The sequence below is a fragment of the Oncorhynchus kisutch genome, linkage group LG22 (assembly GCF_002021735.2).
Source record: "Oncorhynchus kisutch isolate 150728-3 linkage group LG22, Okis_V2, whole genome shotgun sequence".
Taxonomy (NCBI): domain Eukaryota; kingdom Metazoa; phylum Chordata; class Actinopteri; order Salmoniformes; family Salmonidae; genus Oncorhynchus; species Oncorhynchus kisutch.
In genome coordinates, this window is record NC_034195.2 from 25017030 (window position 1) to 25041465 (window position 24436).

At 43.7% G+C, this 24436-nt stretch overlaps 1 protein-coding gene across 2 annotated transcripts; it reads right to left on the minus strand.

The window, feature by feature from the left end:
* Positions 1–1882: 1882 nt before the first annotated feature.
* On the minus strand, positions 1883–24387 carry zgc:152891 (arachidonate 15-lipoxygenase B). Of its 2 annotated transcripts, XM_020456542.2 has the most exons (15): positions 24267–24387; positions 23423–23582; positions 22943–23183; positions 22647–22728; positions 16628–16717; positions 16125–16240; positions 15839–16011; positions 15455–15598; positions 12363–12566; positions 11434–11520; positions 11135–11304; positions 10734–10855; positions 9418–9518; positions 9073–9243; positions 1883–2746 (listed from the first exon to the last, which is right to left on the minus strand). In XM_020456542.2, exons 2-15 carry the CDS (start codon positions 23576–23578, stop codon positions 2567–2569), a joined length of 2037 nt encoding a protein of 678 aa, XP_020312131.1. In that variant the 5' UTR covers positions 23579–23582; positions 24267–24387; the 3' UTR covers positions 1883–2566. The 2 variants fall into 2 exon arrangements, with proteins under 2 accessions (XP_020312131.1, XP_031657734.1); XM_031801874.1 differs by having other exon boundaries at positions 23423–24271.
* Positions 24388–24436: the final 49 nt, after the last annotated feature.

The window sequence follows — 24436 nt, forward strand, 5'->3', positions numbered from 1 at the left end:
AGGACATTTCTCCAAATAGTATGATCTTTGTCCCCATGTGCAGTTGCAAACGATAGTCTGGCTTTTTTATAGCGGTTTTGGAGCAGTGGCTTCTTCCTTGCTGAGCAGCCTTTCAGGTTATGTCGATATCGGTCTGTTTTTTACTGTGGATATAGATACTTTTGTACCTGGTTCCTCCAGCATCTTCACAAGGTCCTTTGCTGTTGTTCTGTGATTGATTTGCACTTTTCGCACCAAAGTACGTTCATCTCTAGGAGACAGAACGCATCTCCTTCCTGAGCGATATGATGGCTGCGTGGTCCCATGGTGTTTATACTTGCGTGCTATTGTTTGTACAGATGAACGTGGTACCTTCAGGCGTTTGGAAATTGCTGCCAAGGATGAACCAGACTTGTTGAGGTCTACATTTTTTTTTTTTTAGGTCTTTGCTTATTTCTTTTGATTTTCCCATGATGTCAAGCAAAGAGGCACTGAGTTTGAAGGTAGGCCTTGAAATACATTTACAGGTACACCTACAATTGACTCAAATGATGTCAATTAGCCTATCAGAAGCTTCTAAAGTCATGACATAGTTTTCTGGAATTTTAAAGGCACAGTCAACTTAGTGTATGTAAACTTCTGACCCACTGGAATTGTGATACTGTGAATAAGTGAAATAATCTGTCTGTAAAATATTATTGGAAAGATTACTTGCGTCATGCACAAAGTAGATGTTCTAACCGACTTGCCAAAACTATAGTTTGTTATAAAGAAATTTGTGGAGTGGTTGAAAAACTAGTTTTAATGACTCCAACCTAAAACTGTATGTTAACTTCCAACTTCAACTGTATGTGTGTAACTGTTTTATTCGTGCATTGTGTTGACTGGACAATGTTAGTACCCTACATTAGAAGTTGGTGTCCAGTCATAAGGCACGAGTACCTCACAATCCTTTTGACTGTGATCCTGCTCAGTTGACATGCCGGTAAGTGAAATCAAACAGCTGATCGAAATGTCATGTGAACAAATGTTGCAGACAATACATTCAAGGGTCACTATGGAGGAGTTGTTTCCTGACTCAAAAGGAATACCCTGCTGTCTCCCTCTGAGCATTAATGGTGACAGGCAGCCCTATCTTATTTCTGGGAAGAACAGTTTTCAAACCCCTTTCCATTTTCTCTACCCTCCTGCCCATCCCTTTCCCCTTCTTCACCTCCCCCCTCCTCCAGGTCATCGACAGAGTGAGGATGCAGTGTTGGGGGCTGTAGTGTGTCACTCCCCCTCTGTAACATGGGCATCTGTCGAAAAGGTTGAACTCTCTCCTTCAATGTCACCTTCCAGATATTCAAGGCAGGAGGACTCTATGAGATACGGTACACACAGGATGGGGAAACACTGTGTGTGTGTGCGGGTGTATTTCTAAACTTTTGACTGGTACTGTGTGTGTGTATGTATGTAATGTATGTATGTAAATGTATACACTGCTCAAAAAAATAAAGGGAATTTTTGTGTGATTTTGTTGTCAGCACATTCAACTATGTAAAGAAAAAAGTATTTAATAAGAATATTTCATTCATTCAGATCTAGGATGTTATTTTAGTGTTCCCTTTATTATTTTGAGCAGTGTATTTACCGTGTAAAAGTTTGGGGTCACTCAGAAATGTCCTTGCTTTTGAAAGAAAAGCATCACGGAGTCTCCTCTTCCCTGTTGATATTGAGATGGGTGTTCTGCAGGTACTATTTAATGAAGCTGCCAGTTGAGGACTTGTGAGGCGTCTGTTTCTCAAACTAGACACTATACATATATAAACACAAACACGTGTGTGTGTGTGTGTGTGTGTTTTGTACTGTGTACAAAACATTAGGTACACCGGCTCTTTCCATGACAGACTGACCAGGTTAATCCAGGTGAAAACTATCATCTTTTATTGATGTCACTTGTTAACTTCACTTCAATCAGTGTAGATGAAGGGGAGGAGACATGTTAAAGAAATCATTTTAAAACATGACAGGTGGAAGCTAAATCCTAGTCACTCTCGCTCAGCAAGGATGGAGGAGAAAAGGACAGGATAATAGGAGAGGAGGCCACTATATACTATTGAGATGCAGCCGGTATTATTTTCTGCTGTTGTTGATTCCTGGTTTATATTAGGAGAGGAGCGTGAACTACCCGAATGCTGTGTTTAGCTGCTTTTCATCAAAACCATTAAACCCCTGCAGCACTAACACCGTCAAAGCGTGATTCATAGAAACTGAAGAAACATTGTGGTTAATAGAGTTAAATCATTATAGAGCAGGTTTTAACCTTAAGCTGTTGTTTATGTTTGTGCATGTGGCTGGAAGTGTGTGTGTGTGTGTGTGCACGCGCACCTTGGGGTCTTTGTGTCTACTTGTCCGTGTGTGCATGCTTGTGTGGATTGGTTGGTACTTCTATCCTTGTGGGGACCTAAAATCACAAGGATAAAAGGCTATTTTAAGTTGAGGGTTAGGGAAAATAGGACTTTGAATGGAAATTAATTTTAGGTCCCTATGAGTATAGAACATAATGTGTATGCATGCGTGTCTGTGTGGGTGTATTCACAGCAGCTCAGATGGCCACACTGTTCTCGATGCGGTCGGGGGACATGTAGTCGTAGGGCAGCTCCAACTTCTTGTTCCTGTCTGTGATCTCATCAGAAATGGCCCTGAGCTCGGCCTGCACCTTCTCCACCAGCCTGCGGGGAGCGCCACTGCTGAAAACAGGCTCACGATACTGACACAGAGGCACCTAGGAGAGGAAAGAAGAGATGGATGTAAAAGACAAGATTTTAGCGGATAAGACACACAAGATTATGCAATCGCAATAAATAATCTGCTCTCAAATGAGTTGTCAGTACTTCAAATGCACTTCAAAATACTTTGAGCCATCTACGACTCTATTTTGTCCAATGTGTCCGGGCCTACGCATTGCCACAGTCATACCCTGTATCTAGTTTTGTCCCATGGAATATATATTGTGGATCTAAAATGTTTTTCCTCATTATCCTGCACTATCGGACCACCATTTTATTACTTTTGCAATCGCAACAAATAATCTGCTCAGACCCCAACCAAGTATTATCAAAAGCCATGCTATAAATTCTTTGACAACCCAAAGATTCCTAGATGCCCTTCCAGACTCCCTCCACCTACCCAAGGACGTTGGAGTGCATAAATCAGTAAACCATTTAACTGAGGATCAAAATTTTACCTTGTGTAATACCCTAGATGTAATCACACTTATAAAAACAAAAAACATTTGTCAAAGAAATGAGCTCCTTGGCAAATACCAGAGCCTGGAAGCAAGCTTCCAGAATATTGGAACTGAAATGGTGCTCCACCAAACTGGAAGTCTTCCAACTAGCTTGGAAAGACATTACCGTGCAGTATCTAAGAGCCCTCACTGCTGCTCGATCAGCCTAGTTTTCCAACCGAATTGAGGAGAATAAAAATACAAAATGTGTTTCGATTCTGTCGTAAAGCTAACTAAAAAGGAGCATTCCCAAGGGAGTATGGCCTTCATTTCAGCAATGTTGAATTCATGAACTTTGACGAAAAGATCATGATCATTAGAAAGCAAATTAGGGACTCCTTGAATCTGCATAATTGAGTTGGCCTGAGTCTTCACAGAACTGCCAGAACCTAGGATCAATGGAGACACTCAAGTTTTTTGACACATTCACACAAGTAGTCATGGCCTCTAAACCGTCCAGCTGCCTACTGAACCCTAATTCCAATGAAACTACTGAAAGAGCTACTTCCTGTGCTTGGCCCTCCTATGTTTGTCACACCCTGACTTAGAGATCCTTTAAATGTTCTATTTGGTAGGTCAGGGTGTGACTAGGGTGGGAAATCTTTGTTTGCCGAGTATGGTTCCCAATCAGAGGTAGCTGTCTATCGTTGTCTCTGATTGGGGACCATACTTAGGCAGCCCTTTTCCCCACCTTCTGTTGTGGGATCTTGTCTTTGGTTGTTGCATGTGTTTGCACTCCTAGCTTTACGTTTGTTGAGTTGTTTATTGTTTTTGGTGGAACATTTTATAATTAAAGGAAATCTAAGCCTACCACGCTGCACCTTGGTCTTCATTTAACGACGGACGTTACAGAAGATCCCACCACCAACGGACCAAGCAGCGTGGTCAGGAGGACTGGACCTGGGAGGAAATCCTGGAGGGAGCAGGACCCTGGACAAGGGCCGGGGAGTATCGCCGTCCGAAGGAGATAGAGGCAGCGAAAGCGGAACGGCGACGATACGAGGAGTTAGCTCAACGAAGCAAGCCCGAGAGGAAGCCCCTCAAACATTTTTTGGGGGGACACACGGGGAGATTGGCGGAGTCGGGTTCAGACCTGAGCCAACTCCCTGTGCTTACCGTGGGGAGCGAGTGACCGGTCAAGCACCATGTTATCCGGTTCTGGAACCATGCCTTCAGTGCACATCCACAGTCCGGTGCGCTCTGTGCAAGCTCCCCGCAGTTGCCGTGCTAGAGTGGGCATTCAGCCAGGACGGATTGTGCCGGCTCAGCGCTCCTGGCCTCCGGTGCGTCTCTTTGGCCCAGGATATCCTGTGCCAGCTCTACGCACTGTATCTCCAGTTCGCCAGCATAACCCAGTGCGACCTGTGCCTTCTCCCCGCACTTGCCGTGCTACAAGGGGATTCAACCAGGACGCATTGTGCCAGCTCTACGCTCCAGACCTCCAGTGCGCCTCCACGGCCCAGCATATCCTGCGCCGGCTCTACTCACTATGCCTCCAGTGCACCTTCATAGCCCAGTGCGTCCCGTGCCAGCTCTCCACACTCACCGAGCTAAAGTGGGTATCCAGCCAGGAAGCGTTGTGGCAGCTCCCCGCACCAGACTTCCAGTATGTCTCCTCAGTCCGGTGAGACCTGTGCCGGCTCCACGTACGAATCCTCCAGTGATGATCCATGGCACGAATCCTCCAGTGATGATCCATGGCACGGAGCCTCCAGTGATGATCCATGGCACGGAGCCTCCAGTGATGATCCATGGCACGGAGCCTCCAGTGATGATCCATGGCACGGAGCCTCCAGTGATGATCCATGGCCCGGAGCCTCCAGTGATGATCCATGGCCCGGAGCCTCCAGTGACGATCCATGGCCCGGAGCCTCCAGTGATGATCCATGGCACGGAGCCTCCAGTGATGATCCATGGCATGGAGCCTCCAGTGATGATCCATGGCCCGGAGCCTCCAGTGATGATCCATGGCCCGGAGCCTCCAGTGACGATCCCCGGTCCGGAGCCTCCGGCGACGGTCCCCGGTCCGTTTCCTCTGTCGACGATTCACGGTCCGGCGATGATCCACGGTCCAGTTCCACAGAAGCGGAGGGATCAGCGTAGGGAGTGGGGGCTACATCCCAAACCGGAGCCGCCACCGAGGGGGGTAGATGCTCACCCGGACCCTCCCCTATAGGTTCAGGTTTGCGGCCGGGAGTCCGCACCTCGGGGGGGGGGGGGGGGTTACTGTCACGCCCTGACCTTAGAGATCCTTTCAATTCTTTATTTGGTAGGTCAGGGTGTGACTAGGGTGGGAAATCTGTTTTATATTTCTTTGCTGGCCGAGTATGGTTCCCAATCAGAGGCAGCTGTTTATCGCTGTCTCTAATTGGGGATCATACTTAGGCAGCCCTTTTTCCCACCTTCTGTTGTGGGATCTTGTCTTTGGTTGTTGCATGTGTTTGCACTCCTAGCTTTACGTTCGTTGAGTTGTTTATTGTTTTTGGTGGAACATTTTTAATTAAAGAAAATGTACGCCTACCACGCTGCACCTCGGTCTTCATTTAACGACGGACGTTACAATGTTGAACATATTAAAAAGCTCCCTATCCTCCGGATGTGTACCAAATTCTTTAAAAGTGGCAGTAATAAAGCCTCTCCAGAAAAAGCCAAACCTTGACCTGGAAAATGTAAACTCTTTTCCTACACAGTGGCAAGAAAAAATATGTGAACCCTTTGGAAATATCTGGATTTCTGCATAAATTGGTCATAAAATGTTATCTGATCTTCATGTAGGTCACAACAATAGACAAACACAGTCTGCTTAAACTAAAACACACAATTACACGTTTTATTTTGGAACATTCCTCTTTACAAAACTGTTTCAGTTCAGCAATATTCTTGGGATGTCTGGTGTGAACTGCTCTCGAGGTCATGCCACAGCATCTCAATCAGGTTGAGGTCAGGACTCTGACTGGGCCATTTTCTTCTGTTGAAGCCATTATGTTGTTGATTTACTTCTGTGTTTTGGGTCGTTGTCCTGTTGCATCACCCAACTTCTGAGCTTCAATTGTAAGACAGATAGCCTAACATTCCCCTGCAAAATGTCTTGATAAACTTGGGAATTCATTTTTCTATTGATGATAGCAACCTGAGGTAGCAAAGCAACCCCGAACCACGATGCTAACTCCACCATACTTTACAGTTGGGGTGGGCTTTTTTTCCTCCACACATATTGTTATGTGTTCCTTTCAAAACAACCCAACTGTAGTTTCATCTGTCCACAGAATATTTTGCCCATAGCGCTGTGGAACATCCAGGTGCACTTTTGCAAATTTCAGACGTGCAGCAATGTTTTTTTTGGACAGCAGTGGCTTCTTCCGTGGTGTCCTCCCATGAACATCATTCTTGTTTAGTGTTTTACGTATCGTAGACTCGTCAACAGAGATATTAGCATGTTCCAGAGATTTCTGTAAGTCTTCAGCTTACACTCTAGGATTCTTCTTAACCTCATTGAGCATTCTGTGTTGTGCTCTTGCAGTCATTTTTGCAGGACGGCCACTCCCTAGGGAGTGTAGCAACAGTTCTGAACTTTCTCCATTTATAGACAAGAAGACAAATGTATTACCGTGGACTGATGAACATCAAGGCTTTTAGAGATATTTTTGTAACCCTTTCCAGCTTTATGCAAGTCAACAATTCTTAATCTTAGGTCTTCTGAGATCTCTTTTGTTCGAGGCATGGGTCACATCAGGCAATGCTTCTTGTGAATAGCAAACTCAATTTTTTTGAGTTTTTTTATAGGGCAAGGCAGCTATAACCAACATCTCCAATATTTTCTCATTGATTGGACTCCAATTAGCTTTTGGAGAAGTCATTAGCCTAGGGGTTCACATACGTTTTTCCAACCTACACTGTGAATGTTTTAAATTCTGTATTCAATATAGACAAGAAAAATACAATAATTTGTGTGTTATTAGTTTAAGCAGACTGTTTGTCTACTGTTGTGACTTAGATGAAGATCAGAAAAATTTGATGACCAATTTATGCAGAAATCCAGGTAATTCCAAAGGGTTCACATACTTTTTCTTGCCACTGTATCCCATTCCCCTCAAAATGTTTTCAAAAAGCTGTTGTGCAGCACCATATGCTTTCCTGAAGACAAATAATGTATACGAAACACTCCAGTCTGGTTTTAGACCCCATCATAGTACTGAGACTGCACTCGTGAAAGTGGTAAATTACCTTTTAATGGCGTCAGACCAAGGCTCTGCATCTGTCCTCGTGCTCCGAGACCTTATTCCCGCTTTTGACACCAACGATCACAACATTCTTTTGAAGATATTGGAAACCCTAATTAGTCTACACGGACAAGTTCTTGCCTGGTTTTGTTCTTATCTGTCAAAGATATCAGTTCGTCTCTGTGGATGGTTTGTCCTCTGACAAATCAATTGTATATTTTGGTGTTCCCCAAGGTTCCGTTTTAAGACAACTATTGTTTTCATTATATATTCTACCTCTTGGTGATGTCATTCGGAAATACAATGTCAACTTTCACTGCTATGCGGATGACACACAAATGTATATTTCGATAAAACATGGTGAAGCCCCAAAATTGCCTACCCTGGAAGCCTGTGTTTCAGACATAAGGAAGTGGATGGCAGCAAATGTTTTAGATTTAAACTCGGACAAAACGGAGATGCTAGTTCTAGGTCCCAAGAAACAAAGAGATCTGCTGCTTTGATCTGTGAAGGACCTCAGTGTTACTATGGACCCTGATCTCTCTTGACAAACATATCAAGACTTTCAAGGGCAGCTTTTTTCCATCTTCGTAACATTGTAAAAACTTTTTTCTAAGCAAACAGCTGGAGGCAGGGCTTTCTCCTACAGAGCTCCATTTTTATGGAATGGTGTGCCTATCTATTCAGTAGGTCCTAGGATTGAGTGTAGTCTGGCCATGGGGTTCGAAGGTGAACGGAATGACACTGGAATGACGAACCGCCCTTGTTGTCTCTGCCTGGCCGGGTCCCCTCACCACTAGGATTCTCTGCTTCTGACTCGATTACGGAGGCAGAGTCACTGGCTTACTAGTACTCTTCCATGCCGTCCCTTTGAGGGGTGTGTCATGTCGTGCCAGGCTTTTTCCCACTATACTCAACTTGGGTGGGTTGAGTCACTGATGCAATCTTCCTGTCCCGTCTTGCCTACCCTCAGGCACATGTGGTGGAGAAGATCGTCGTGGGCTATACTCAGCCTTGTCTCATGGTAGTAAGTTCGTGGTCTGTTTATCTCTAGGAGTGTGTGGGGGCAGGGGTTATATACCACCCAAAGTGCACCTTCTACCCTCTGGGATTATTATTTCACCCTGCTGGCATTCTATGAACATTTGAACATCTTGAATAACCATCTGGCCTTAATGGCCACCCCTCAGAGCCTGGTTCCTCTCTAGGTTTTTTTCTAGGTTCCTGCCTTTCTAGGGAGTTTTACTTAGCCACCGTGCTTCTACATCTGCATTACTAGCAGCTTGGGGTTTTAGGCTGGGTTTCTGTATAAGCACTTTGTGACATCTGCTGATGTAAAAAGGGCGTTATAAATAAATGAAATTGATGAAGATGTGTGTGTATTGTACATACAGCGCCTTCGGAAACTATTCAGACCCTTTGACCTTTCCCACATTTTATTACGTTACAGCCTTATTCTAAAATGTACTAAATAATTATTTTTCTTTATCGTAATGGGTCTGAATACTTATGTAAATGTGATGTTTTTTAAATTTTTATACATTTGCAAAAATGTCAAAAAAAACTTTTTGTTTTGTCATTATGTGGTATTGTGTGTCTTACGTAGTCGGCAGCGGGCTGGGACAGTAGGAACAGAGTGATGAGGAGGTTGCAGGTGGAGTTGACGTCCGGGAGGATGGAGAGAATCTCGTCTTCCGTCAACATGCCTTTGGTCTGGGGAGGTGGGTGCATCATGGAGGCTGGGCAGTTGGGCATCCACAAGTCAAAATCCACCTGGAGGGAACAAGAACGGGAATCGGCAACACTTTGTGTCACAAATGATACCATATTTCCTTTAGAGCACACTACTTTTGACCAGAGCCCATATGTGTCTTAAGTGAAGATTTGGACCTATGTAATGATTGATGGGTACGGTTTATTGGTTAATCATGTTGATGGGTTAATTACCTGAGAGAAGTTGACAGCAGCGTGCAGCGCAGAGCAGCAGTATATAACCATGGTAACAAACTGAGAGAGTTCTGGTTTGGTTTGGAATGACTGTGGGCAACCTGAGGGAACCAGGAGGGGGAACAATGTAGTCAGTTAGTTATATAGTGAGATCATTTCAGTTGACAATCAAAAAATACACAGCCATAGACTTTGAGAAACCACTTCTCATGTACGCAGTCGGCGTTTCAATGAATCCCAAAGGTGTTTGATGGGGTTGAGGTCAGGGCTCTGTGCCAGTCAAGTTATTCCACATCGATCTTGACAAACCATTTCTGTATGGACCTCGTTTTGTGCACAGGGGAATTGTCATGCTGAAACCGGAAAAGGTCTTCCCCAAACTGTTGCCACAAAGTTGGTAGCACAGCATCGTCTTGAATGTCATTGTGTGCTGTAGCGTTAAGATTTACCTTCACTGGAACTAAAGGGCCTAGGCCGAACCATGAAAAACAGCCCCAGACCATTTTTCCTCCTCCACCAAACTTTACAGTTGGCACTATGGTAGCGTTCTCCTGGCATCCTCCAAACCCAGACTCGTCAATCAAATTGCCAGATGGTGAAGCGTGATTCATCATTCCACAGAACGTGTTTCCACTGCTCCAGAGTCCAATGGCGGTGAGCGTTTACACCACTCCAGCCGACGCTTGGCATTTCGCATTGTGGTCTTAGGTTTGACGAACAGTTATTGTGCTGATGTTGCTTACAGAGGCCATTTGGAACTCGGTAGTGAGTGTTGCAACCAAGGACAGACTTTTACGCGCTATACACTTCAGCACTCGGCTGTCCTGTTCTGTGAGCTTATGTGGCTTACCACTTTGTGGCTGAGCCGTTGTTGCTCCTGGATGTTTCCACTTCACAACAACAGCACTTACAGTTGACTGGGGCAGCTCTAACAGGGCAGAAATGTGACTAACTGGCTTGTTGGAAAGGTTGCATCCTATGACGGTGCAATGTTGAAAGTCACTGAGCTTTTCAGTAAGGCCAGTCTACTGCCAATGTTTGCATATGGAGATTGCACGGTCGTGTGCTCAATTTTATACACTTGTCAGCAAGGGGTATAGCTGAAATAGCTGAATCCCCTAATTTTAAGGGGTGTCCACATACTTGTGTGTGTGTGTGTGTGTGTGTGTGTGTGTGTGTGTGTGTGTGTGTGTGTGTGTGTGTGTGTGTGTGTGTGTGTGTGTGTATATATATATATATATATATATAAATATGTGTGTAAATTATTGAACAGTAAGTTTCACATAGGATGTTATTGGTAGAACACACACACCGACCTGAGTGAGGGAGCTGTAGGAAGCCATGTGTGTAGATCTCAGTGATCCAGCTCTGCAGCTCAGAGTCCTGCTCCACATCCTGGTCTCCAAGGTAATACACATCCACCCAGCCACTCACAAATCTGCCACATGGTCACACAAAACACAACAGTAATGATGGTGCTTGTAAAAAGGAAGTGTGTTGTATGTGTGTGTACCTGTGCAGTGTGTGCCAGTTTCTGAGAATTGATATCACAGCTGTAAATTAATTGTGTGCATGACTGTGTTTCTGTGTGGGTCTGCGTGTGAGTGCCGGTGTGTGTACCTGTGCAGTGCGTTCAACACTCGCAGTGCATCGTGTGCATAATAGCTGTGTGTGCGTACGTACGTACATGCGTGCGTGCCTGCTTGAATATGTGTACCTGTGCAGTGCGGTCCACACTCGCAGTGCGTCATGTGCATAGTAGCAGTGTTTGAGTGTGTGTATCCCTCTGTCTGCCAGGTCGTCAGGGACACACAGGGAGCGGTAACGCAGACGCTCTGTGGCTCGAGACAACAGTACAGGCAATGCCTCCAGACCACAGGCTACGGCCTGACACACAACAGGAACATGCAATTTTGTGGTTATAAACTAGCAAACATTTATAGGCATATGCACAAATAACATATGTGTACTAAAACATTGCAACTCACACAAACATTTCAAGACACACGATCATACCTTGTCAAACACTCCGTTGGCAGCCAGTAGAGAGGCCCTGGCTTGGATGTTGATCTGTAGTGTGGTTTTTATGTGAGGCATCAACAACTGCAACAATAATATTAATAATAACAAGTCAGATTCTTGCTCATGGCAGCTCTATAAAATTCAATTCCAACTGCAAGAGAAACAGATGTGAGTTCCGGAGACTTCCAGATGGTTCAGGAGGTTAACTAAACGTTCACCTATGCAGCCTGGTCTATACGTAACAAGTAAATGTAAATCCGGGACACTCAAATTAGTATGATATTTTACATTTGGTTTATGTAGGATTGAAGGTTATTTAAGGCAAAACAAAAGGAGGTTGTTTGTTCGGGGTGGGCGTATAACACAAAAGTTGCATGTTTAAGTCTCATCATCATTTTTAGTTGTTTTGTAACTACTTAGCATGTCAGCTAACCCTTCCCCTAACCTTAACCCAGGTAATGTTAGCCACCTAGCTAATGTTAGACACCCTGCTACCTAGCTAACTTTAGCCACAACAAATTGGAATTCATAATCAGTAGAGGCTGGTGGGAGGAGCTATAGGAGGACCTACTCATTGTAATGGCTGAAATGGTACGGAGTCAAACGTGGTTTCCATATGTTTGGCGTGTTTTTCGTTCCATTAATTCCATTCCAGCCATTACAATGAGCCTGTCCTCCTATAACTCCACCCACCAGCCTCCACTGTTTGTAACATATCATACCTATTGCAAATTTGTAACATATTGTCGGAATTGCGATTCGTAACATATCATACTACATGGAGGGAGACATATTTACGTTTACTATGTTACATCTAAACATCCAGGTTGCAGAACGATTCACAGATCTAATGAGTGGTGGTGTATTTATTAGAACTTTACCTACTATATTTACTATTGACCTGTTTATTACATACTATTTACCTGGTGTAGAGGGTGTACTTCTGGCAGCTGCCTGAGGGTGGCAGTGCAACACACCTCTCCCAGCAGGTGGGTTCTGAGGAAGTGAGAGGAAAGCTGGTGGCACTGGAAGTCTGAGCAGCGCACCCAGGTCTTAGCCAACAGCCAATCAGGGCCAGGGTCAGAGGGCAGGAACACTGGGTTCTGAGGACCAGGGGCCTGCTGCAGCTGTGGGTATAATTAGTGGTACAATAGTTTCAGAATTATACATTTTTGTAGTAGCAATAACAGTAGTAGTAGCAGTACTAGTAGAATCAAACTAGTATTCCCCTCTGGGTTAATAAAGTGGCTGTCTGCCTGTCAGTATGTACATTACCAGACAAAAGTTTAGACAGTCAAACTACTCATTCCAGAGTTCTTTATTTTTACTATTTTCTACGTTGCATAATAATAGTGAAGACATCAAAAAACTATGAAATAACACATGGAATCATGTAGTAACCAAAAAAGTGTTAAACAAATCAAAATATATTTTACATTTTAGATTCTTCAAAGTAGCCACCCTTTTCCTTGATGACACCTTTGCACACTCTTGGCATTCTCTCAACCAGTTTCATGAAGCAGTCACCTGGAATGCGATATCTTAACCGCCATCGATAACAATACTGTACAGCCGTATTCATTGACCTGGCCAAGGCTTTCGACTCTGTCAATCACCACATCCTCATCGGCAGACTCGACAGCCTTGGTTTCTCAAACGATTGCCTCTCCTGGTTCACCAACAACTTCTCTGATAGAGTTCAGTGTGTCAAATTGGAGGGCCTGTTGTCCGGGCCTCTGGCAGTCTCTATGGGGGTGCCACAGGGTTCAATTCTTGGACCGACTCTTCTCTGTATACATAAATGATGTCACTCTTGCTGCTGGTGAGTCTCTGATCCACCTCTACGCAGACGACACCATTCTGTATACTTCTGGCCCTTCTTTGGACACTGTGTTAACAACCCTCCAGACGAGCTTCAATGCCATACAACTCTCCTTCCGTAGCCTCCAATTGCTCTTAAATACAAGTAAAACTAAATGCATGCTCTTCAACCGATCGCAGCCTGCACCTGCCCGCCCGTCCAACATCACTACTCTGGACGGTTCTGACTTAGAATGTGTGGACAACTACAAATACCTAGGTGTCTGGTTAGACTGTAAACTCTCCTTCCAGACTCACATCAAACATCTCCATTCCAAAGTTAAATCCAGGATTGGCTTCCTAGTTCGCAACAAAGCATCCTTCACTCATGCTGCCGAACATACCCTTGTAAAACTGACCATCCTACCGATCCTCGACTTCTGCGATGTCATTTACAAAATAGCCTCCAATACCCTACTCAATAAATTGGATGCAGTCTATCACAGTGCCATCCGTTTTGTCACCAAAGCCCCATATACTACCCACCACTGCGACCTGTACACTCTCGTTGGCTGGCCCTCGCTTCATACTTGTCGCCATACCCACGGGCTCCAGGTCATCTACAAGACCCTGCTAGGTAAAGTCCCCCCTTATCTCAGCTCGCTGGTCACCATAGCAGCACCCACCTGTAGCACGCGCTCCAGCAGGTATATCTCACTGGTCATCCCCCAAAACCAATTCTTCCTTTGGCCGCCTCTCCTTACAGTTCTCTGCTGCCAATGACTGGAACGAACTACAAAAAAACTATGAAACTGGAAACACATCTCCCTCACTAGCTTTAAGGACCAGCTGTCAGAGCAGCTCACAGATTACTGCACCTGTACATAGCCCATCTATAACAACTACCTCTCCCCCTACTGTATTTATTTATTTAGCTAATTTGCACCCCATTATTTCTCTCTACTTTGAACATTCGTCCACTGCAAATCTACCATTCCAGTGTTTTACTTGCTATATTGTATTTACTTCGACACCATGGCCTTTTTTTGCCTTTTACGTCCCTTATCTCACCTCATTTGCTCACATTGTATATAGACTTATTTTTCTACTGTATGTTTTACTCCATGTGTCACTCTTGTTGTATGTGTCGTACTGCTTTGCTTTATCTTGGCACGGTCTCAATTGTAAATGAGAACATGTTCTCAACTTGCCTACCTGGTTAAATAAAGGTGAAATAAATTAATTTCAGTTGACAGGTGTGCCTTGTTAGAAGTTAATTTGTGGAATTTATTTCCTTCTTAATGCGTTTGAGCCAATCAGTTGTGTTGTGACAAGGTAGGGGTGGTATACAGAAGACAGCCCTATTTGGTAAAAGACCAAGTCCATATTATGGCAAGAACAGTTCCAATAAGCAAAGAGAAACGACAGTCCATCCTTACATTAAGACATGAAGGTCAGTCAATCCAGAAAATTTCAAGAACTTTGAAAGTTTCTTCAAGTGCTGTCGCAAAAGCCATCAAGTGCTATGATGAACGGATGATCTCCGCATGTTCCCACCATGAAGCTTGGGGGTGCTTTGCTGGTGACACTCAGTGATTTATTTAGAATTCAAGGCACACTTAACCAGCATGGCTACCACAGCATTCTGCAGCGATAAGCCATCCCATCTGATTTGCGCTTCGTGAGACCTTCATTTGTTTTACAACAGGACAATCACCCAACACCTCCAGGCTGTGTAAGGGCTATTTGACCAAGAAGGAGAGAGTGATGGAGTGCTGCATCAGATGACCTGGTGTCCACAATCACCCTACCTCAACCCAATTGAGATGGTTTGGGAAGAGTTGGACCACAGAGTGAAGGAAAAGCATCCAACAAGTGCTCAGCATATGTAGGAACTCCTTCAAGGCTGTTGGAAAAGCATTCCAGGTGAAGCTGGTTGAGAGAATGCCAAGAGTGTGGAAAGGTGTCATCAGGCAAAGGGTAGCTACTTTGAAGAATCTAAAATACAAAAAATATTTTGATTTGTTTAACACTTTTTTGATTACTACATGATTCCATATGTGTTATATCATAGTTTTGATGTCTTCACTATTATTCTACCATGTAGAAAATAGTAAAAATAAAGAAAAACTCTGGAATTAGTAGGTCTGTCCAAACCTTTGACTGGTATGCATGCATGCATGCATGCCAGCCAGCCAAAGATGATCGGACTCACTTGGATAGCGATGGGTTTGAGCTCCCCCTCCTGGTTGAGGTGCAGAAGGACTAGCGGGGCGGCGAGAAACTGCTGCTTCCCATTGATCACGTTGGCCGGGACACCTTCCAACATCTCGTAGTCCAGCAGGAAAATAGACCCTCTCTGCCGTGAACGCACAAAGGTGAAGTTTGAAGTTTCACACAGTGCTAATCCAACACACACCTGTGTGGTCCAGTGGTTGCTGCCGCTGACCCCGATACACGTATGCCAGAGTCAGCATGTGTTCAAATACAGCCCACTGCCCTTTGACTGTCGAGTTCCATCTTTCCAGAGCTTTGCAATCTCTTCAATAAAAGCTAAAAAAAAAAACACTCACCAGCAGACAGGCACACACACACACACCTCTAGCTCCTGTTCCAGTGAGGATCCGTCAGGCAGGAAGGGGCAGAGAATGTCAGAGTTGATTGACAGGTTGGGAGGGAGGAGGCGTGTCTGTCGCACCATGAGAGGGTTACAGCCGTTCAAACACTGGTAGCCAAAGAACCAGTCCTCAGCCCAATGGGCCTGCACATACTCTTCAAGGGAGGGAGAGAAAAGAGAAGGATATCAAGGGTTGAGGGGTTAAAGAGAGAGAAAGGACAGGCAGTGAGAATTGGTGTGCGTGTGTGCGTGTGTGTGTATGACATACTAGCGACAGTATTCTGGCTCCCATTGTGGCTGAACATGGTCTCCAGCTCAGTAAAGCTACTCCAGGATTCAGCTCTCTCAGCAAAACCCCTTAGATACTGCAGATTGATGCCTGGGCTGAGAGGACAAATACAATGTGAAGGGGGAGACCAAATGTTTAGGTGAGGACAAACAGAATGTGGAGGGCAAATAGAATGTGGAGGGCAGACAGAATGTGGAGGGCAAATAGAATGTGGAGGGCAAACAGAATGTGGAGGGCAAATAGAATGTGGAGGGCAAATAGAATGTGGAGGGCAAACGGAATGTGGAGGGCAAACAGAATGTGGAGGGCAGACAGAATGTGGAGGGCAGACAGAATGTGGAGGGCAAACAGAATGTGGAGGGCAAATAGAATGTGGAGGGCAAACAGAATGTGGAGGGCAGACAGAATGTGGAGGGCAGACAGAATGTGGAGGGCAGACAGAATTTGGAGGGCAAACAAAACATTGAGAGCAAAGGGCTGACCTTTGGCGTGTGTAGCTGAGGTTGGGTCCCAGTTCCTTCAGACTGGTCATGTCCACACAGTGAGGGACACCCTCAGCAAACGTACGCCACCTACAGGGCAGACCACCACATGACATCAAACTATTGGTACTAAAGGCAAACTCACTTGATTTGTGTAAGAGCAGCTTTGTGTGAATGAGCCTTAATGTTCTACCTTCACACCTCCTCCTCCTCCATAATGCTAACACCGATTTTAGAACTTTATTAACACTAAACCAAGTGAGCACCGACTGACGCAGGACTTCCATGGGTTTTGAGAAGTGGGGCGGCAGGTAGCCTAGTGGTTAGAGTGTTGGGCCAGTAACCGGAAGGTTGCTGGATCGAATCCCTGAGCTGATAAGGTAAAAATCCATCGTCCTGCCCCTGAACAAGGCAGTTAACCTACTGTTCCCCAATAGGCCATCATTGTAAATAAGAATTTACTTAATTGACTTGCCTAGTTAAATTAAAATGTGGTTGATTTCAATGTTCACAGAAGCTGATTTCTTGTCCAGTCCCCCCCAGCTTTGATTTGCCCCAAAAATAAACATCTATGATTGTTCAGATGTGGTCTGGTCCAGACCAGCCTTGATTTGGCCCAAGCATAGACTTATCCCACCGAGCACATCACATGTAATTTCAACATGGAAATGTGGGTAATATTTGATTCACCCACTCAAAAAGGACTACCAGAAGTTTGTTATCACTATGCTTTCAACCATCTAAAGCACAACCAAATTCCAATGGAAAACTATGTCTGATCTTTAGTTGAGTTGTCATCTGAATGTGTTATCATTGCGCTATCAACCATTTAAAAGCACAACATACAATGTCAGATATTTTGTATTTATACAACAACTTCATTTGTTATCACTTGCAGTTGAAATGATGATCAATGCTGTTCGAGATTCTGTGTAGATTATTATAGCACTTGTGAATATTGCGACCTTTGCACGCTATGGTGAACATGCACACTTACTATGATTACATAAGATATTTATAGTTAAACTCCTCAATGTACAGTGCATTCAGAATGTATTCAGACCTCCTAACTTTTTACATTACAGCCTTATTCTAAAATTGATTAAATCATTCCCCCCTGATCATTATTTATTTAAATCAAAAATAAAATTGTACCCCTTTTTCATGGTATCCAATTGTTTTTAGTAGCTACTATCTTGTCTCATTGCTACAACTCCCGTACGACTCAGGAGAGACGAAGGTTGAAAGTCATGCGTCCTCCGATACACAACCCAACCAAACTGCTTCTTAACACAGTGTGCACTGTACCCGGCCTGCCACAGGAGTCGTGGTGCGTGATGAGACAAGGATATCCCTACCGGCCAAAGCCCTCCCTAACCCGGACGACGCTAGGCCAATTGTGCGTCGCCCCACGGACCTCCCGGTCGCGGCCGGTTGCGAAAGAGCCTGGGCGGGAACCCAGGGTCTCTGGTGGCACAGCTGGCGCTGCAGTACAGCGCCCTTAACCACTGCGCCACCCGGGAGTCCTCCCCCTGATCATTCTACACATAATGACCAAGCGTAAACAGGTTTAGATTTGAGCAAATTTATAAAAAATACAAAACAGAAATACCTTATTTACATAAGTATTCAGACCCTTTGCTATGACACTTGAAATTGAGCTCAGGTGCATCCTGTTTCCATTGATCATACTTGAGATGTTTCTATAATTTGATTGGAGTCCACCTTAGCTAAATTCAATTGATTGGACATCATTTGAAAAGGCACACACCTGTTTAGATAAGGTCCCACAGTTGACAGTGCAAAAACCAAGCCATAAGGTCGAAGGAATTGTCCGTAGTGCGCGAGACAGGATTGTGTCAGGGAGGTGACCAAGAACCAGATGGTCAATCTGGCAGAGCTCCAGAGGTCCTCTGTGGAGATGGGAGAACCTTCCAGAAGGACAACCATCTCTGCAGCACTCCACCAATCATGCCTTTATGAGTGGCAAGATGGAAGCCACTCCTCAGTAAAAGGCATATGACAGCCCACTTGTAGTTTGCCAAAAGGCACTCTCAGACCATGAGAAACAAGATTCTCTGGTCTGATGAAACCAAGATTGAACTCTTTGGCCTGCCAAGCTTGTAGCGTCATACGCAAGAAGACTCGAGGCTGTAATATCTGTCAAAGGTGTTAACAAAGGTCAAAGGTGTCAACAAAGTACTGAGTAAAGGGTCGGAATACTTTTCATTTTTAACAAATTTGGCAAAGACCTGCATGATTATTAAAATCTGATGCAATCTGAGCCTGAAGAGCCATAAATTGAATACATTTTAGGAGCCCTACATTAATGACATTTAAAGAGCCCAAGCCCAAAAAGGCCCAAATGAATGTGCCGTTATCCAATACATATACTGTATGATATAGGCTACTGTACATTACACGAGACAGAAAAAAAGAAAAGTCCATAGATGTAGCTAGCTATATGCTCTATTAGGTAAATACATGAAACTAGCTCCAGTAGGCAAATCTAGCTCAGTGCTTTCTGTGGTGGGGCAGCCAGTGGAAAATATGTGTGTGTAGGGGTTGGTAATGTTCTCTAGTTGCGTCGTGATTGGCTCAGTTTTTTGTCACTCACGAGTCACTACGTCACCGCAAAATCTATGGGGAGAGCTCGAAAATTCAAGCCGCTTGGGTGCTGCCATAGATTTACATTAGAAATGCACATCCAAGAACGCTCAAGGTCATTGGCCACAGATAAAATGATGGCATATCACATTATATCTACCATAGCTTTGATTGGACTGTTCATGCCAACATCATACTTTTAAAATCTTAGCTAGCAAGCCTGCAGTCATCATCATGAATCAAGTCGATAATCTACTGGCAAATCCTTTTCAATCATGTCATATGAAGAGAAATTATAGATAAAGGGTATTTGTGCTCATCGACCATTTGACAGAAACATTACTGCTATTCAATTGAGTGGGTGTGTGGTCCAAGTCTGGGTTTAAGGGTCTCTTTTCCAAGATTAAAAGGATGAACATTCAAAATTGCCCATGCTGTCAATCCAACATGACTTCTGCCGCTCTCAAAACAACTGGAAGCTCGGAACTGGGAAATCTCAGACTTCAGTGAGTTCAAGACAACTGAGAACTCAGAAAAAAACTAGCCCTGACTGGGAAAATACGTTTTGAACAGGCATCCAACTAGGAATTGCAAGTCGGGAACTCTGGCCTCTTTATAGAGCTCCGACCTGAAGATCACTGAAGTCATGATTCAACCTTGTTTTTTTCGGAGGTCCCAGTTGTCTTGAAATCATCCTAAATGCAGATAATGCCAGACTGTGATGACAAAGTTTGATGACAAAATTTGCCTACAAGAAGGACTGCCGCGCCACCTTCCTGTTACAGTGAGCACAGCACAACAAGGTGAGTCCAAACATTTCTTGTATGCTGCTGCATAAATTATGTAATATGCCAGAGAGATATGCATATTGTCTATAGCTAGGAAAGTAATACTAAGTGTATGTTGTGTAGCAAGCTGTTAGTAGCCTATGTGCCTCACCCTAATCATTTGGTCCCTTTCCCCCTCATAACTTCTGACTTGGTGGTGCACATCAAGCCTATAGCCTGTTTTAGAGAAATGTCAACATTGAATATTGTAAGAGCTTTCATTGTCTGCTTCTATGCCCCCTTTATTTATCCTACGGTTCTGACTTAATGTACTGGAAGAATACTGTAAGAACGATCCATGTTCTGAATTCTGTCGCTATACATTTCAAAAGTGCTGAACAAATAGTTATATTGACTACGTCCGTCCTTGCTCGGTCATTAATGTCTTCATTGAAATTACGGGTCGCCTCTTATCCGCTCGTCGTCTCCTTATGCTATAGTTTGTACATCTCAATTGTCGGTAGAAACCACATTTGTTTAAGCAAGTCAGCCATAATGAACTGTTTCGCTGCCAGACAAGGCTCTGCTGATAGCCAGGTGTAGCGGTGTTAAGGATTCACTCCATGATGCTGGAAAGAAAGCTCTGATGTTGAGGCAGCTTTATGTAGGCTCTAAACATTTGTGGGCACCATTTGTCACCCCTATAGTGCAATTAATGCATTGTTTAGTGGTGTGTTGGGTAGTGGTTTTGCTGGCATGCATCTAAAACAAATGTGGGGACTTTGCCCCACCAAGATTTACATGCTAAAATTGCCATTGATTACGGACATCGTTCAAACCACGAACCATGAAAACGCAGAAGAGAACATGTGATTCTGGTGAAGCGCATGTGGCTAGAAAATATGATTAGAACATTGAAATATAATAGGGCCTATTGTATAATTAGTTGCTGACAGTGCATTCGGAAAGTATTCAGACCCCTTGACTCTTTCCACATTTTGCTATGTTACAGCCTTGTTCTAAAATTTATTAAATTGTTTTTCCCTCATCAATCTACACACAATACCTCATACTGACAAAGCAAAAACTGTTTTTTAGGATTTTTTTGCAAAAACAGAAATATCACATTTACATAAGTATTCAGAGCCTTTACTCAGTATTTTGTTGAAGCACCTTTGGCAGCGATTACAGCCTCGAGTCTTCTTGGGTATGACACTGAAAGCTTGGCACACCTGTATTTGGGAAGTTTCTCTAATTCTTCTCTGGAGATCCTCTCAAGCTCTGTCAGGTTGGATGGGGAATGTCGCTGCACAGCTATTTTCAGGTCTCTCCAGAGAAAAAGTTACCATAATGAGATGATAGGTCTACATGCATTGGGAACTGTGCTCCATACTGAGATGGGCTGTCTGTCCCCATCTTGAGTCCCGATTCATCATGCAGAAACCATAAAGAAGCCAGATCTGGACATTGCATATCATTTTACAGTTCCATTTCACGCCATGCTGTTAATAGAAATCATTTATTATAATTTACCATTTTAACCAAGAATGTTTTAAAAATTGAATGCACAAATATTGTACAATCCAGGTGTGCTGTAACGGATCTCGTCCTCCTCTTCTGAGGAGGAGTAGCGAGAAGGATCGGAGGACCAAAACGCAGCGTGGTAAGTGTCCATAATGTTTAATAAAAACAACAGAACACTGGAACAAAACAAAATAACGTGCATCAACGAAACACTGACTCGGAACACAAACACTGACACGGAACACCCACAACCCAACAGTGAAACCCAGGCTACCTAAGTATGATTCTCAATCAGGGACAACAATTGACAGCTGCCTCTGTTTGTGACCCATACTTGGCCGAACTCAAAAACCAACATAGAAAAACAAACAGACTGCCCTCCCAACTCACTCCCTGACCATACTAAAACAAAGAATAAAATAACAGAACTATGGTCAGAACGTGACATGTGCAAAGCTCTTAGAGATTTACCCTGAAAGACTGTAGTCGCTGCCCATGATTCTAACGTGTTGACTCAGGGGTGTGAACACTTATGTAAATGAGATATTTCTGTATTTAATTTTCAATAAATTTGCCAACATTTCTAAAAACATGTTTTCACTTTGTCCTTATGCATTGTGTGTAGATGGATAAGAACAAATATCTATTTAATCCATTTTGAATTCAGGCTGTAACACAACAAAATGTTGAATAAGTCAAGGGGTATGAATACTTTCTAAAGGCACTGTAAGTGACAGATGGGATCGATCTCCATTTTACTGTTTTAATTGGAAATATAACTTTTGAATGTGTCAATTTTCTTTATTGACGTAGGTGTAAGATACATGATGTACGGTTTAAATTTGTCCATAGAAACAACTACCCAAAGAATAATTTTCAATGTGGTGACTTCAACGTCTGTAAAATACGTATTTTCAACATCCGTAAAATAAGTTTTATCAACGTCCATATGATAAGTATTTTCAACGTCTTTTCAAATCCTTTTGCTCCCTGGGAAGTGCCTGGTGGTAGAGTTAGGAGATGTGTTGACAGTGAGAGAAGGAGATGTGTGGGAGAGAAAAGATGATACGAGGAGTGTTGTGTATAGTAAGAGGACATTTGTTGTGGTTTAGTTGCGATACCTGATGTGCTGCTGTTTAGTGTGCAGATCTTTGAGTCTGTGGTCCTTCAGTGTTTGCACAGTCTCTGAGTTCAACAGACACACTGAGAGAGAGAGAGGATATATGATATGTTTAAAACATGAAGTCTACACCACTTCCTCTTTCCATGGTAACGTTATGGTATGTAGTTCTCACAAATTGCCTGGTTCATCAGTGTGACGGAAAGAACTCTTACTCACACTTCCTGTAATATGGGGTATGACCATGTGATATATTTTTTTAAATGTTAAAAATGTTAATTAATAAAACACTCTCACTGTCTCCATTCCGTAGCTCCACGTCACCATCTACAGACCGGAGCCACCTGCTACAAGGGAAGTGCTCTGCCCCTTGGTGCTGTAGCCCCGCCCCTTCCTCCTGTCTGTCACACAGCCTCCGGACCTCCACCCCCCTGCAGTGCCAGTCCAGGTCCGGGAAACCCGTCCGAGCCTCCAACCGTAGCCGGACCAGAACTACTCGACCCAGTGCCACCTCTGACCACACTCTGACCACACAGGCCTGGAACAGGGAGGATGGGGGGAAAAACTTTAGGTAAAGCGCTTTGAAATTGGGTGAAAAGCTATCTAAAAATGAAATAATGTTTTATTAGACAACACAAACTGCAGGTTAATATACTGACAGAGAGAGGGGGGGGGAGAGAAAGAGGAGGAAGAGCGAAAGGGCAAGGGGGAGTAAGAGAAAGATGGGGGAGCGAGAGAAAGATAGAGAGGGGAGCAAGGGAGACAGAGAGAACTCACTGATCCAGGTAGGAGGTGGTGCTGGTTGGCCCCAGCGTTCACTGAGATGGGTGGGGTTTCGCCACCCTCTGAGCCAATCAGAGTGAGCCGTAGGATGCTGTATGTTCCAGAGGTGGGGGCTGGTAAGGTATGGACGATCACCTGAAATTCCTCCATGGCACTGGCCATGACACACACACAAAACCACGTATTTGCATGCACTGAGGAGAGTGGCATTCTTCTGTGTTCGATATTTGAATTGGAAATCATCAGGTCATTGCTGCATCTTGTTCATGACTTGTCAACCATGCTGACTTGACAATGTGCAGTACAAAAAATGGCTAAATGCACATTCAATTCTATGATAGGCTTTGATCATGTTGATACCATAATAACAGTCCTTGTTATGAATAGGCCTATTTTACAGTTTTACAATTCATCATGTGTGGTTATGGTAAATAAATATGTAAAGGTGCACTATGCAGAAATTTCCCAATTTCAGTTTGTGACAAAATAAGAAATGTATAGTGTAGAAAGTCATTGTACCATCTAAATAGCTGTAACATCTTTTCAATGACCTCAAATATTGTATTTTCAACTTTTGAAGCTGAAAGTAAAATATGCAAAAATGAAACCTAAGAACGGGAACCAATTTAAGGCTTCTTAGACTTGCTTTCAATGAGAATGACATTTATAACTCTTTTTCTATGTGAATTTGTTCTGGTCACCCAAAAAGTTACATATTGCATTTTTAATTTAACCTATGTATACTTATCATGACTCAATCAACAGTGCAAAGTTGTCTAATAACCCAGTGTTAAGTTTTATTCTCTAAGGAAAACTGAATAATAAGAGAGACACTTACCTTCTGTTTTCCTATGAAGAACACAAACACAGCATACTGCAACTGCCAGTGTGTTCCTTTTCGAAAGACACTTGTTGGTCTCAGACTAGACGTAACATAGTAAACGAAAAGCGGTGACATTCAAATTAGTATGATACTGAATGTTACATTTGGTGTTGGTATGGTTACAT

What these genes read in the sequence shown, in the direction of transcription:
- zgc:152891 (XM_031801874.1), bottom strand. Translation starts at nt 23,671, where the DNA reads ATGATTTCCAATTCAAATATCGAACACAGAAGAATGCCACTCTCCTCA. An exon ending in TCAAACCCATCGCTATCCAA is followed by an intron (nt 12,567 to 15,454) that starts GTGAGTCCGATC and finishes TTATACCCACAG; the next exon opens with CTGCAGCAGGCCCCTGGTCC. An exon ending in CCCAGCCCGCTGCCGACTAC is followed by an intron (nt 2,747 to 9,072) that starts GTAAGACACACA and finishes TTCCTCTCCTAG; the next exon opens with GTGCCTCTGTGTCAGTATCG.